At 35.6% G+C, this 15,082-nt stretch overlaps 1 protein-coding gene and 1 long non-coding RNA gene across 2 annotated transcripts in view; one reads left to right on the top strand and one right to left on the bottom strand.

Moving 5' to 3' along the window:
• The window catches only part of CUNH8orf34 (chromosome unknown C8orf34 homolog), a 148,603-nt gene extending 139,956 nt beyond the window's left edge, over positions 1–8,647 (top strand). Inside the window, exon 14 of the mRNA XM_051768801.1 lies at positions 7,653–8,647. Within this exon, the coding sequence (XP_051624761.1) occupies positions 7,653–7,660 (8 nt within the window). The 3' untranslated portion in view covers positions 7,661–8,647. The remainder of the gene's footprint in view (positions 1–7,652) is intronic.
• Positions 1–15,082, bottom strand: part of LOC127461570 (uncharacterized) — a 364,419-nt gene that overhangs the window by 179,060 nt on the left and 170,277 nt on the right. The gene's annotated exons all lie outside the window — the stretch shown is intronic.

A 15,082-nucleotide genomic window follows, 5' to 3' on the forward strand; every position in this document is an offset into this window, starting at 1 on the left:
GTTAGTGTTCTACAAGAAAAAGAATGAAAAATGAGGGGGGAACAGTTTCAAATGTATTGAGATGTAAGAGTTTAGAGAGGCTATTTTCAAAGCAAGTGATAACTGAGCAGAACTGGGTCACTTTGGCATCTCAACATGTCCCGACAAACATCATTTGCAAAACAGATACAACAGTGCATATCTTGTCTTATGGAAATGAGATCTATGTTCTCAGTTCTCGTAAATCAGACTTTACATTTTAAATCCTCCAGGCTCTTTGACAGCATTTTAAATATTTATCGTTATCAGCAAGATCCAGTGATAACTGAAAGTCTATAATTTTTAAACCTGCATACCATTATAACAAAATTTGAAATCAGATAGGTACACATATAAAAGAGAATAAATTATTCCATCTTAAAAAGATTTGTTATGCTAAAGAAAGAAAGGAAAACATTTTCAAGAAGCATTATTGATTTTTTTAGCATACTCTCCCCTTTTCCTCTTTATGCACTTAATTAAGTTTGTGGTCATAAGTCAGAGAAAGAGATAAATGTATAATTATTTTCTCTGTTAATGTAATTTTTTTTATTGAAAGATAGGAACTAACACATGCTTTTATGAGCTATTATAATTTAGTGACTAAGTCTCTTCTCCTTGCTAAATGTGTTCTCCTTTGAAACTCTCTAAACACTTAGCAAAGAGAGGTGAAAATCACCAAGACAATATGATCCAAAATCAAGGACTTGTGGTTGTTTTTTAGAGTCACTAAAAATTTCTGTAGACAGAGCCTCACATGTGTTCTTCCTCAACTGTTGTTCTGAAGACGGTTTCCCATTACTATCTGCAGTAATTTGCTTGTGTGCTGATTCTCTTCAAAGAGGTTTCAAAGAATGCATACAGATTTTTCTTGGAAAAAGGAGAGATCAGGAGAAAATATTTACCACTTGCACAGTCCTTCAGTTTGATGAAAGTTCTTGGAGTTGGCAAAAATAATTTTCTTCTCTGTGGGATACTGATGCACAGAAACAGAAGAGCTGCATCTACAACCACCAGAGCATGTCTTAGCCAACTTTTATGAGAAGAAATTTGGCCTTTCTGGAGACTGTCAAGAGTCAGCTTGTATTTCCCTTTAAAACAAATCCTACAAATATTGCTGGTTGGAAATTCTTAAAGCATCACTAGCTTCCAAGAACCTTGAAAGGACAAAGACAGTCTTTTGGTGTAATTTGACCTACTATCTGTAGTCTTGGCAAGGGTTTGCTGCCCAAAAGCATAAGTCTGCTTTCTTGGGTGCCTAACTAAAGAAGTTACCACACAGCAGATCTCCCCAGGTCCCACAGCCTTGGATGTAAAGTATCCCTCCCTCCAGTCAGTTCATTGAGCAGATGTATGTGATAGGTGAATAACTCAGATTCTTGAAAAACTTGCTACTCAGTTAATCCATATTAAATATATATATAATCATAGAATGTTAAAGGTTGGAAGGGACCTTAAAAATTGCTTGTGTATATAACATTCCTTTGTGCTAATCCACTTAAGGCATGTCATTTTCTGTGGTCAATGGCACACAAAGTCATGTGGCTACTACCACTTCACTCCAATTTCAACTTGCCAACAGGAGCACTAGATGCTCATTTCCAGCTCAGCTGATCTGGGACAATGCTTGAACCCTCGCCAGCATAAATTTAAATGTTTTGTGGCTATACATCAGCAAATTCTTTTCTAAGGTTCACAGTGAAAAGTCTACTGCTGATAAATCAACGGATTGTTGGGGAAAAGTGTGATTTCCACTTCATTCATTCTGCACTGGTCTTGAAACTCCGCAGTCAAAGACACTCTGCTGATGACTTCAACAGGTATCGAATAAAACATTCACTTTCCCATTCTGCACAAATGTCCACCTAGCAGAAAGACAGGGTTTTTTTGCAGAATGAAGAAATTCAGAATGTGTTCCAGTAAATTTCCAAGCCATGCAGTATTTGTCCATGGGTGAATTCCTTACACTGAGAAAATCCACATACCTTAACAGTCAGTTTTTCTTAATTATGAAAGTAAGTGTTCCTAAGATTTGGAAAAATGCTTAATCGGAGTTAATAATAACGAGGACTTTACTGCTGTAGTATGTTTTTGCTGTGAAAGTTTGCTTTTGCTAGAATCAGGTGATATGCAGTATGAGTAACAATGAGAGAATCAGGCGTAGAGTAGCAACTTGATTGCCAACTTTATGACATTCCATTCCATTTCTGTCAGTCAAATTCAGCTATTTACATTTGTGTTCTGCTCTGATGGAATATAGCTGTACTAGAAACATCTCTTGCAGTGGGTTTGAGTTTAGGATAATGCTAGATGTGGTTTCTCTGGGGAGTAAGGTAGTTATGAGGCATAGCTCAAACATATTAGTCAATTATGTGTCTGGTTACTAAGAACATAATTGTTGTGTTTGGAATTTTTTCTCAGTGAATAATAAATTCACTTTTTTTGTCCAGAAGGGAATCTTTCCCAAAAGTGAATTTCTGGGAGACTTTAATTCCAGATTCAAGAATCTTCTGAAGAAATGTATTGGTATCTTTCTTTCATTTAGTATTTCAAGAGTGGTAATACAAACTGGAGTAAAAAAAGTCATATCTTGCCATTCCACTTACCCTTTCCAAGAGTGTCATAAAGCTTCTGTCTACTTGGAATATGAGTTATTTTGCAAATTTCTTCAGCGTGTACTTATGTATGTTAAAGAAGATACGTTGCCTCTCATTCTGCCTGCCAGTGGCTTGGCTAGGTATTTAGCTTGAGACAGTTCTATGTGTTCTTCAGAAATGGGATAGCAGAAGGGATTGTGCTCCTGTAAACAGAATTTATCCTATTGGATGGTCTTGGCTGGATGTCTTCTAACACCCATGGCTGAAGCTGCAACATTTCGTATAACTGCTCTTTGAGTCTGAAAATAAACAAAACCAATCTTCTAGCATGGAAACCTGCCTGCTTGGATTTAATTATTTGTAGATAGTGAAACAAGAGTAGAGATTGACATTATTTCTACCAGAAGTCAAATGGCTGTTGGAAAGGCTAGGGAAAGTTGGAATTAGACTTAAGTTTCCTATTTTTTGAATGGATGTGCTTAAATCCAAAGCTGCCATTATCTTCTTATACTATTAAGGCTTTAGCACATGTCACTTTATTTATACTAAGTAACTTTTGGTTTTATTTTGGAAAAGTTCACATTGGACTAAATATTTGGGAGGAGGAGGGAATTTTCCATTGGAGTGAGGAAAAAATAATTCTCAAAATCTGTTTCAGTGCAAAAAGCTTTTTCAGTACAACTTCCAAACCTACAGATATCTTTTTCTACAACTTGCATTTTTATGCTAAATTTGGACTCCTAAAGACATTTAATGTAATAAAAAATGACACTGTAATTTAAAAAATGGCATAGAGAATTATCAGGGCACACATTAGGTAAATTAAAAGCTGGCTCAATGAGGAATCAAAAACTAGAGTTTCTAATGGGGAGATGTAGATGAATCGGGCTCATTAGGTTCTGATAGGTCTGGATAATTGTTGGGAAGGACAAGTCGAAGTTATTAAATGATATTAATCCCCTGATATAATGGCCAAATTCCAGTAAAATGCACTTTATTATAACCAGATGAAGTATATTTGAAGGAAATGAAATATATTTGGCACCAGAGAAACATATCTGTCTCTGCTACAGAATAATGGGGCTTTGTCCTGGAAAGCAGTGACCTAATGGATTTAGGATGATCATAGAAGATCATCTCAGTGTGAGCTCTCAGCATAATGCTGTCACAAAGAAGGGTATTTCATTTCTTGAACACTTAAAAAGCTAAGGAACAAAGTAATTATTCCACATCATATCAGTAAAAAACTCTGGGTTTGGTGTCTTGCCATTAAGACAGATTGGAATTACTTGAGAGATTTCAGAGGATGATTAAAAATTACCCAGGCTTTGGGAAACCTTGTTAGGAATTTGCCTCACATAAAGGCATTCAGCCAGGAACCTCAGAGATGACTTGGTATCTGTAGGTAGACATTTAAATAAAAAAGATTCAACTCATCAAACTGTGACGAAGGAAATTAAATCCTCTGTCCTAGCAACCAGGAGCCTTAAGCATTGTAAGCAAAAGTTAAGGGAGGCAATGATCTTGAAGCCATTAAAACTAGGTGATTGGGCTTTCTAAATGACAAATTATAGATAATCCAGGGGAAGATTCTGTGGGCTCTGTACAGGTGTATGGGAGGTCAAGCTAGATGGCTGCATTTCTGTGATTTTTATTCTAAGATTTATTTTAGTGATTTTAAACAGCAAAACTCCCCCTACCCAGTTGTTTTTATTATCATAACTTAGTCCCTGGGATATAAAAATCAATTATTTGAGAAGGCAGGGTGCCTCTGGGTAAAGTAATGGCAGTCCTTAGTGATTCAAAAATATACACCTGGGAAATATGAGATATGAAAATTTGGATTAATACTGACCATAACAAAGATACTGGTGAAATACGGTTAAACTTTACTGTGCTCTAGATAGTAGTAGAAGTCAGTAGATTTCGAAGCACAAATATGTTTGTGCTAATTTTATCTGTATTAAAATTCAACAGATGTAATAGCAATGATAAATATTTTGCTTTTAAAATATTCTGGTGTTTTTAATTCAAAAAACATTTGCAACTGGAGTTCTAAGCTTTTTTGAAATTCCACAGAGTTCTATGTCTTCTGTAAACCACTCTGGATAGATATACATAGAAGTTCAACAATCATCCTTGCTCATCACTAAAAAAAATGTACTAAGCTTTATTAGAATTTTTTTCAAAACTAAGAATATAAATATATATTTATTTACATATGTCACAATAAAAATACTCCACTGGCAGTATAGTGAAACAACAGGCTCTAAATATTGATACAAAAGCTTTTATTTGAAAAACAAATTATAGTGTATGTGTTGAAAGACAAGTTGTTTAGTATTGTGCTGTTAAAAGATCAGTCTAAAGGACATAATAAAAAATAATAAACTTTTAGGAAAGTAAAACTCTTCTCTAATATTAAAGAATTTCGTAGAATAAATAAACTAAATCTTTTACTGTCTAATCACTTACAAGCAGTTAACCAGCTCACCATTGTAGCAAAGAAATTTCTTGCCATTATAGCAAAGAAATGTAACTTTTTATTGAGAATGCAGCCTAATTTATTGCATATTGATGAAGAAACTTTAATTAAATACTTGATTTGGTTTTGATACTTTTCACTCAATTTGTTTGAATGCAAATATCTCCATGAAGTGCAAGACCCAGGGTACAGCAAACAGGGAGTACATCCTTTTGCATCAAATAAGGCCTTGAAAGTCTTTTGGCCCCATAACTGACTGATGCAGCAGAAGAGCCAGACTGTGGCAGAAAACAGAAAAAATATGGAATGCTTGACTATAATTCTGGGGTGTAAAAATGACCAGGAAGTGAAGCATCTATGAAAGAAATCTGTTTTCTCTATTTTGCCCAGTATTCTCCAAGCTCCTTATCATCCTATTGACGTCAACGTGTTTCACAAGGCAAAGATTTATTCTAAGTCAAAAGTGTAGAAACTCCTCTTTATCATGAGAGGAAGGATTTCAAATTCAAGTAAGAAAAGTTCTGTAATGGAAAAAGTTAAGATTTTGTGACTGTTCTTGACCCTGTCAGAGGGAAAAATCCATGAATTTGGAGATTGGAAGGAGAGGGAGAAGAGAGGAGGGTTGATTCTTCATATGTGACTTCTGTTCATTTTGTTTAAATCATGTTTGGCAATGCATAGTGCCAGTGTGAGTGTTACAGCAAGATCTGGGCAAAGCTTATTTTCTCTGTGTCTTATTTCCCTGATCTCTGAAGTGGAATGATAAAACGTGATAACTGACAGGAGAGCTATGAAAAATCACCAGTTAATGTTCCTAAAATGTGTCGTGAGTCTCATCCCCAGTTCTAATATCTGTCTGTATTTCTTTCTGTTGTGATTTCACTAAATTTAAAATGGTTGTAGTTTTTAAGTTGTCTTCCCCCAGTCAGTCAGTGGTGGCTTCCGGCTTATATTAAGTGCTTTTAAAACTACTGTTATTTCCTTTTACATTGGGGAAATCAGCATGTCAGGGTATGACTCATCTCACCTACCTTCAGCTGTATAACACTGAGAGAGTCTAGCCCAAGCTGTTTGTTCTCTGAAGTAAAGAGAGAAAAAAGGCACCTCAGAGGACAACTAGAGATCTGTCTTACTGGGGAGCTGAGATGGGTACACTGAATCCTATCACCTCTTCAGGCTACCCTTCAACTCTTGCATCTCTCCTTTGGTGTTTTTCTGTCTCATGACAGCTGAAAGTTGATTTGATCTTGCTAATATATTTTCTCAGTCAAGAATTCCATAATGGATATGAGGTAGCATGCAATATATTTTCTGGCTGGCATTCCATTTCCTTCTGCAGTTAGGAGGGCCAGTCCTTGGATTTTCTATGGGTAACAATCACAAGAAGAATCTGCAAATGAAGCAGGCTTACATATATTTGCACATCTTTACTCCACCATAAGACAAGTTTGTTACTTAAAGATCAAACTGTGACAGAGCTTGAATATCTGCTAAATGAAACACCTCCAAGGAAAACAGTTGTTAAACACTAGGTATAAATGGCTCCAAAAAATCGTATCAAGTTAATAAAGGATAAGAACTGTTCATAAGATTTCCTGGGTTTTATTTCTTGTTAGTTTTGTTATTGTTGCTGTTGTTGCAGGGATTTTCATGGTATGTACCTTTTTTGTTGAATATGAGTACAATATCACATATAAAGTCCAGGCTTTGTCACCTGACAAAGTCAAATTTATTTCAATTGTATTTACTTAATTAGCTGGAGATAATGGGAATAGGTTTTTCCTGCCAAGTTTGTTTAATCTCCTGAAGAGGGCTTGCATATTTATATGTTCAAAAGGAGTGAATAAATGTGAAGCTGCTGTGCCTGATTCCCTTCAGTGTTAAAAAAAGGCAAGGTGAAGGTAAAATACAGACCTTTATGCATTCAGCTGTGTAATTAAATGTAGTTGTGGTGTTTATTTCCAGTTTATAACCCTGATTCTGTAACTGAATTTATGCAATAGATCCAGTTACAGCATTACATCTTTTACAAACACAGGAGGGGGCAGGTTGTGTTACAGTCAGCAACATTTGCAAAACAATCCATTTCAATATGCATATGTAAATATTTGCAAAAGCTAAATTTCCATTTTGCTTCAGGGAAGTTTTTCAACCTGAACATAACCAGAAATTAAAACATTGCTATCTCAGCTTATCTGATTCATCACAGTTGCATATTATGTTCAATGCTTTTTAAAAGAAGGGTTATTTTTGCAATCTATTATTGGTATTGAAAAAGAACCAGCAGAAAAAAAACCTTCAAAACACTGAATAATTGGAACAAATAATATAACTAAAGAAGCTGTTATTTACTTCTGAATATTTTAGAAATAAAAAAGAATTGAGATCCATCAACATACTGATCCATCTTGCTTATTTAACTGTGAATTTAGCATAATGGAGAACTTTTACAAAATGTGAACACAATGAAGGATTAATTTTCCCTTTTATCCTATTTTTGTGTACATTACATTTTAGCCCTAATTTCTGTGTTTTTCTGTTTGATTTCACAGGTTTGTGAAATCAGTGGGATTATTGAAGAACAGTTTAATTAAAACAAAATTATGATCAAAACTACACCTGAAAATTTACTTTAGTTTATACATATTGATTTTAATTAAAGTTATTTTTCTAGTGTCAGCAGTACATGTATAGAAGCTCTCTGATATGTGGATGCTGTAATGCTCTGAATCAGAGTATTTACTGTGGTACTGTGGCCTTAGGAAAGAAGGGTAACTGTCACCTTTTAGTTTTTATAAAGTTACTATAATATTTTGTTTAGTTTATACCCCAGTTATTTTGGATTGCCATTTGATAAACTAAACTCTGCCTGACCAAAATAAACTTTGCCTAAAGATTTTATGTATTTTAACTTGTCTAAGGTTTTCTACTCCTTATATTTTTGTAATGTTTACTCTTTTTTAGATTAATAAACATAAAATATTTGCCTGCATCTGCCAATATATATGTCCCATTCAGGTCTCACAGAGAACTAGCTGTTCACTCATAGTCACCTGCAGAGAGAGGTCAGAAGGGGGAGTGAGTGAAAGGGTGTGGGCGTGTGTGTGAGTAGCAGAAACAGGTGCTGCTCGTGCCGCATAGCTTTGTATTGAATTTATCCACTTTGATCTCTAAAACAAATAAATACTCTGTTAAAGAATGGAACATAACAATAAGAAACGGCACATGCATGCAAAAATAAAGCACCTAAAGGAATTTCATATATTATAAACTGTTGGTTACCCGTATGGATTACTGAAACAAATTTGCTGTTTAAAATATCCTAATTGGTGTGTGTCGTGTGCTTGGAACTTTAGAAGATGCTTTTTCACAGACATCAAATGAAGGGATGTGGCAGTTGCATTTACTGATTTCATTTACCTATTAATTCGGTCAAGAGTGTTCTCAATTTTCTTTGTCTTCAATTATGTATGCTTGGTTCCTGTATCTTAGACAGAATGATATGTTGCTTGCAACTGTTAAAAAATACAGTATTACAAAGCATCTGTTTGTTTAAGAAATAAAAATTAATTTTATGTCACGAGTGTTTGATATTGTGATTTTTTTTGCTGTCTCACAAACATACCGTGCTAAATACACAGAAGGTGTGTCATCTATGTTAGTCATGAGCAAGTAAAATGGAAGGTAGCATTGTGATGAACAAGTACTTGCTATATGTGTCATCACAGTGTAGAGTTCCTATACGTGAAATGAAATACTGAAATCCCAATGAGAATAGTCCCTGAAAGTTCTTTTCAGGAAGGGGCTTCATTAATTTGTCATTAGTAAAGAAAATCTGCTATGCTGTGTGCATTTGCAATATACTCAAAGACTCATTTGCATAGAGGGCATATCATTGATGGGCAGTATTTAGTCAGTTGTGCTCCGAAGAGCATTCTTGTGAAACTAATATCTCTTCTTCATGGATTTTATTCTTCCTTAGTGGCCCACTTTTCATATTTTACCTTGTCAGTACTGAAAAATGTAAAGTAGGTTTGTCTTTTTTTCTTCTTTCAGTTGCTTCACTAAACATCTCTTAAGCTCCATTCTTTCTGCTTCATGTCATTACTGGGTGAAATCATGACCATATTTAATCCCTGAGAAAAATCTCATTGACTTCAGGAGAACCAAGATTGCTCACAACAAGTGAAAAAATTGAAATTTGGCAACCTCTTAATTCTAGAAGTTCTTGCATGTATAAGAACTTGAAAACAGTTTTGGCTCAGTAGTGCAGAGATATTTGGTTAGGGGCATGTCTGGTTCTATATTTGGATTACATGTGAAGAAATACAAGACAGGCTTTATTCAGGAAGACAGAATATCAATCCTACTCCTGTCTTCAGACAAAAAAAAGCTTTTCTGTTGCAGATATAGTGGGTACCATCAACACTCGTTACAGTTACGAACAATTTAGCAAATGCTAATTATATGCAAGTATCTCAAAATGTGGTAGGATGGTTTGACTCTTGTGTGGTCATAGTTGTAAAAGCTGTGAAGCTTTGGGCTTCTGAGAGCTGACTGCTTTTGGAAATGGCCAAAACAATGGTATTTTTCTGTGACACTTTCTAAGCTGAATGGTAGAGGATAAAACCATGGAAAATAAGGCTTTATTTTTACACTAAAGCATACGGAAAATCCCATGTGATTTTCTTTTGGTTTGGTTCTCATAATTCTTACGTGATCTCATGATTTTTTAAAACTCGTGGTTGGCAATACTCCCTCTAAAGCATATGGCCCAAAATTTCGGCTGATACTAGCACTCAGCCCAGCAACCAATGCTGGCACTGTAGAGGAGAAGCAGCCACCTGGTGCCCTGACTGCACACAAGCTGGCAATGAAGCTGGCAAGGAGAAGTCCAAGGAGAAGCTGAGATGTGCTTAACAGGCAACGAGCAGCTGGGCTCGGGGACCATAAACAGCAGCTGGGAAGGCCATGAAGAAGGCATATGTGATAAACTTGTTTTCACTTCTGAGCTGCGGGAAGTCTTACTCATTTTCTCTTTGACCTTTTTGGCTTCAGGAAGCAGTTTCCATTTGTCAATGGAATAAACTCTGCCTCCATGGTGCCTAATTGAATTGAGAGTCAGCTGTGGATGTTCTTGTTGATGATGCTATAGTTAGTTTGGCAAGAATGTCAAGGTGGAGGTATTTTGTTTTTGACTCTGCACTAGGCACTTCAAAGTTATTGGAAAAGCTCAGTGTAAAGCTGCATAGAAATGTGCTGCTGTCTAGTTGCACAGAACAGAGTAGATTTAGTGTTTTTCAGAAAGATACTTTATGGGTCATTGCTGGTGCTATTCAGTTACTGCATTTTGATGGAAAAAGAGTCATGAGAAACAGATAAATTTTTCCTAACCATGTTTGCATCTTAATTTTTTAAAGGCTTTATGAACCCAATAATATAGGGAGGCAGTATTCTAAATAGTACTTGTTAGTGAAAAAAATATAGAAACGTATCTCAGTATATAAAAATTCCTGTAGCTTGTCTAATAAGCAGCTGTTTTTCTTTCAAAGTCCAATTTATAATAAAATAGGTTTTATGGCCATATGTGTTACTGCTGCTTCCTTTTAAGACCTTCACACCCTTAATACTTTATCTGGATAATCTTAAAAACAGCCTTAATGTGTCTGTATTCACTTCAATAACACAATAATATTAATAGGTTTCCTTCTATACTGCTCATATCAAGTAACTTCATCATTTGGCAGATTTTAGAGAGTGACCTCTCTAACCCAATGTCTAACTCTAGGATTTGTAGGTGTGACTAAGGGAGAAACAAGGAAGAAGTTTTACTTGCATTAAAATGAAACTATTTCTTTTGGATATTATCCAATGGAAGATTTCTCTGAGCAAATCCTTATCTTGAAAATTTTAGCAATAATTCAAAAACATAACAAACAGACACACTGTGTATTAACGAAAGTTTCTGGCCCTGTGGGAATATGTTTCCTAAAAATATGGCTTTATTCACAGTTCAGGTCTCTTTCTTCTGAGTCACACTTAGAAAAGCAGGAGGGGAACTCATTTCTGACTTCCTGGAGAATTGCTTTAGGTATGTCTATGTTTCACTTACAGAGGTAGTGCAGGGGAAATCCTATACTGCAACAAACTCATAGAGATATATGAACTTAATGAAAGCCAATTCATGTCCATGAATGTGACACTATTGTTTTATTGCTCTGGCTATGTATTGACATGTTTCACATTTAATCCAATGAACTATTCATGTAAAATACAGAAAAGTTCCCTGGGTTAGATTACAGCAGCCTAGACTTCTCTGCAGCAAGTATGCTAACTGTAAAGTTACTATGCTTTTACTAGCTTTATAAGATTAGCTCCAGGCAGCTTCACAAGAAAAAAGATATGCAGAAATACATATTCAGAGGCACATAGTTCTTCCTATGCTTAGAGAAGTTTGTGCCCATTCACTCTAGGCCCTGGTTTCTACTTTGTTTGGCTTAGACAGCAACTAGATAGACAATGCAATTAGTTTTGTAGATATTTTGTCCTTTACTGTTTCAACTGAAAGTGCAAAAGTTTGTGATTAATCCAATAAAGTTAAACACACCACTGGTTTGACAGCATTAGCTTACTTATTGTTATATTGCTGAAATAATAGTCAAATTAGTTTTAATTACTTGTAATTGTCAAATTGCTAGTTAACAGAAGACATGTGTATAATTGAGATTCCTGACACGACTGTTCCTTATGAATTTGGATGCTCTTTTGTTTCTTGACATGTTATATAAAACTAAAGTATAATCAAATAGAACTTAGTTTGATGATGGACAGTACAGTCAGATACTCTTTTCTATGACTTGTCTGCCCTAGACATGCAACAAATGTAATATGTACTGTCTACAGAAGTTTCTACTACATTAGCTTTAAACCTATCAAGGTGCATCATTAAGTGAGAACGCTGTTCTGGACTTTAAGTTCAATTCAATCAGCAAAGCAGTCTATAGCAGTGTTTTCACTTACACAAACACAGTGCAAAGGTAGAAATTTCACTTTATCAAGAACTGGAATTTAATCTGTGAAGCTCTATACAGATCTCTGTTGTTGGAAAATAGCAATGCTTTAGTGACTAATATGCCAGCTACTATTCCGGAAGTTCTACTGTAGAATTTGATGCACTCTCCAACTAGTGCATCTGTGTATGATTAGTATCTGTGTTATATTTGAACTTCACATTGCTTTTTTTTAGTTATTATCAGCCAATCCTGGAGAATGCTCCTGACTCTCAAATAATTAAGTAGGATCACTGAACCAATGTCTTGTGTAGATTCCTGGACCACCTTTTGAGAGCTTAATGATGCACTGTTGATCTGATTTGTGAGAGACAGAAGAAACCTTCTTTTTGCCCACTAAAACCAGCTACAGCACAGTTCTAAAGAGACCTCACGGGAGAGAGAACATTATAGTTCCTCTTGTGACTTAATCAAATGCTGAGCTGCTGATGCTTACCAGGAACCTCCTCTCCCAGAAATGTACATATGTGTTAGCCTAGAGAGGGAGTGTGATAAGAAATGTGTCTGGGAAGGGCCTCCAGATATCATTTAGTTGTTAACCTGAGGCAGTGTAACTGCAGCTAAACCATCTCTGACAGATGTTTATCTAATGTGTTTTGAGAATGTCTAGAGATGGAGAATCCCTCTCCTTACCTTTAGAATATCATGTACGCAAGTGCTTGTATTTTGTTTGACAGTTCTTTCTCAGAACAAGATCTTTTCCCCTTGAATACATTCTTCATATCTTAAATGTCTACATCTTACTTCAGCTCAGATAATGATGAATTGAAACACCATCCAAAGCAACAGAATGAATTATAAGTCCTGTAAAACCTTGTGAATGAAAACATTCACAAGTTTTGCAGTGATATAAATGTGGCCAGGATTTCATCCCAAAGTTACAGATAGTGCTGAAGAAGCATTGTTACAGGCCAGGAGATGTGTCAGCTGCAGACAGCAAGTATTTTTACTCTACAGGGTGGACATGTTGCTACTCTGCAAAGTCCTGCTTTTGCACTAAAAGTCACATATCATGAAACAGCAAAGAGTCCTTCTAGCCTCCATGCTTCTATTGTAGCTATCCCTGAAAAGTGCATGAGGAATTCATGAGTGCATTTCAAAATCCTGCCAAAATTCTCCCTGGGGCCTGATAAGTACCATAATTCAAAACCTCTCCTGAGTGCCTCCAGAAATCATTCTCTTCCTATTGATGTGTGTAATCCAACACCTACACACTTGCAGCTCCAGGTTTAATAAAGTCTGGGGCCCTTTAGCTGAGATTCCAAAGCAACTTATACTTCCTATCCCCCCAGGTGATGCTACATTTCTGTGTCCAGAACACATTATCTGTTATTGACTTTTTGTCTGGGCACAGATCTTGCAGAATTTAAAATATTTTCCTATGAGGATGTGTTGAAAACATCTGATGGACTTGCCTGGGGTACAGTGATGCATAGGCCTTTTGGGACAGACTGTAGTATCAACCTCGTCTGTAATTCTGTGTCTGCTCTGTGCACAGACTGTAAAGTATTTAAAAGACAAAGTTCTTAATGTAAAAACAGCCAAAAATCCAAATAGAGATGTCACTATCTCTCTTTAAAGCAATTAATTCACAGTGTGACAAATTAAATTCTATCTTCTATCGGTTGTTCTGCTTGCAAAATATTAAAGGGTAATACTCTGTTCAGATGGTGGAATACTGATTTTTCAGTGTACGGACATGTCAGAAGCAAGTTGACTCATGTAGGAAAAGTAAATGTTGTACCCTGTAGATTTTAAAAGTATAAAAGAATTAACTTAGGAATGTAGAAATGTTTGTTCCTGTATCCAGATTAAGTATCTGTGGTCAGAATGTTTTATTTATCTAGCCTGAGGTAAAAAATATACAGTATCTCTGTATATTCTCTGCTCTGTTCCACTGGAACCACATTCAAGTACATAAGAGAAACTTCAACTACCCTACATAATAATCTTTATATTACTTCTGTCTTCGCTAGTGATTCAGAAATCTGAGAACTTCGACAAGTTTCATACAAAGGGGTCCTCATCTCTTCAGAGTGATACAATAAGACATTACCAACAGTAAAGAATAAAACCTCCAGATAGTGTGGGATATTGATATCTTTTTTGTTTCACTCTGACCTGTGATGGTCATGTAGTATCATGCTTTTGGCTAAACTGCTTATCTGACCCATGGTACTTTTCAGCTCTATGCTTAGTCTAACTATAAAATGCTATACACTGGTATATTATAATAGAGACACTAAGATAAAGTTTTATCCTGTACTTACCAATGCAGAGGAAATATGACTATTAAACTTTGTGTATATGGTATTAATTTCTGTGACATCTGCTATATCTATTAGAATGGTCTTCTCTTATTCACAGCATTAATAAATTCTATGCTCAAAAAGTTAACTTCTTTCTGAACTGTGAAAAGCATCATATCCAAATTGCCCTGTTGTCTTTTTAACCTGGAGTATTCTCTTCTTTGGTGGGCAAAGTTGTCCTAGCAGAGAGCAGCCTCCCATCAGCTGTGTCTTCTTGGCACCCTGAAGGATCATTTGCATCCTTTCTAATGTTTCCAGTAGATTCTGTACTGTACAGAGAAATTCCAGTTCTTGTAGTCCTTATGTTTTATTAGCCTGGAAGTAATCCAATTTTATTAGTAGATATTTTTAAAATATCATCTGAAGGTTTTAATCACTCTTTCTAAACTATTTCTTATGGAGATATGTAAACTTTGACATAGATTAATTACAGGGCTACAGTTTTTCCATTAGGAATATCTTTCTCCTCCTTTCCATTGCCTCCATATTAAATATTTTTGCAGTACTTAATTGAGGTGGCTACTCTAATCCAAATATAGCATTTTTGAGTATTTCTGAGAAGCAATGCTAGTTTTTTCATCCTGTGAACTGTGGGATTTTGGA

This window comes from Manacus candei, unplaced genomic scaffold, assembly GCF_025592945.1.
Source record: "Manacus candei isolate 608988 ecotype Guabito, Panama unplaced genomic scaffold, ASM2559294v1 h1tg000008l, whole genome shotgun sequence".
NCBI lineage: Eukaryota > Metazoa > Chordata > Aves > Passeriformes > Pipridae > Manacus > Manacus candei.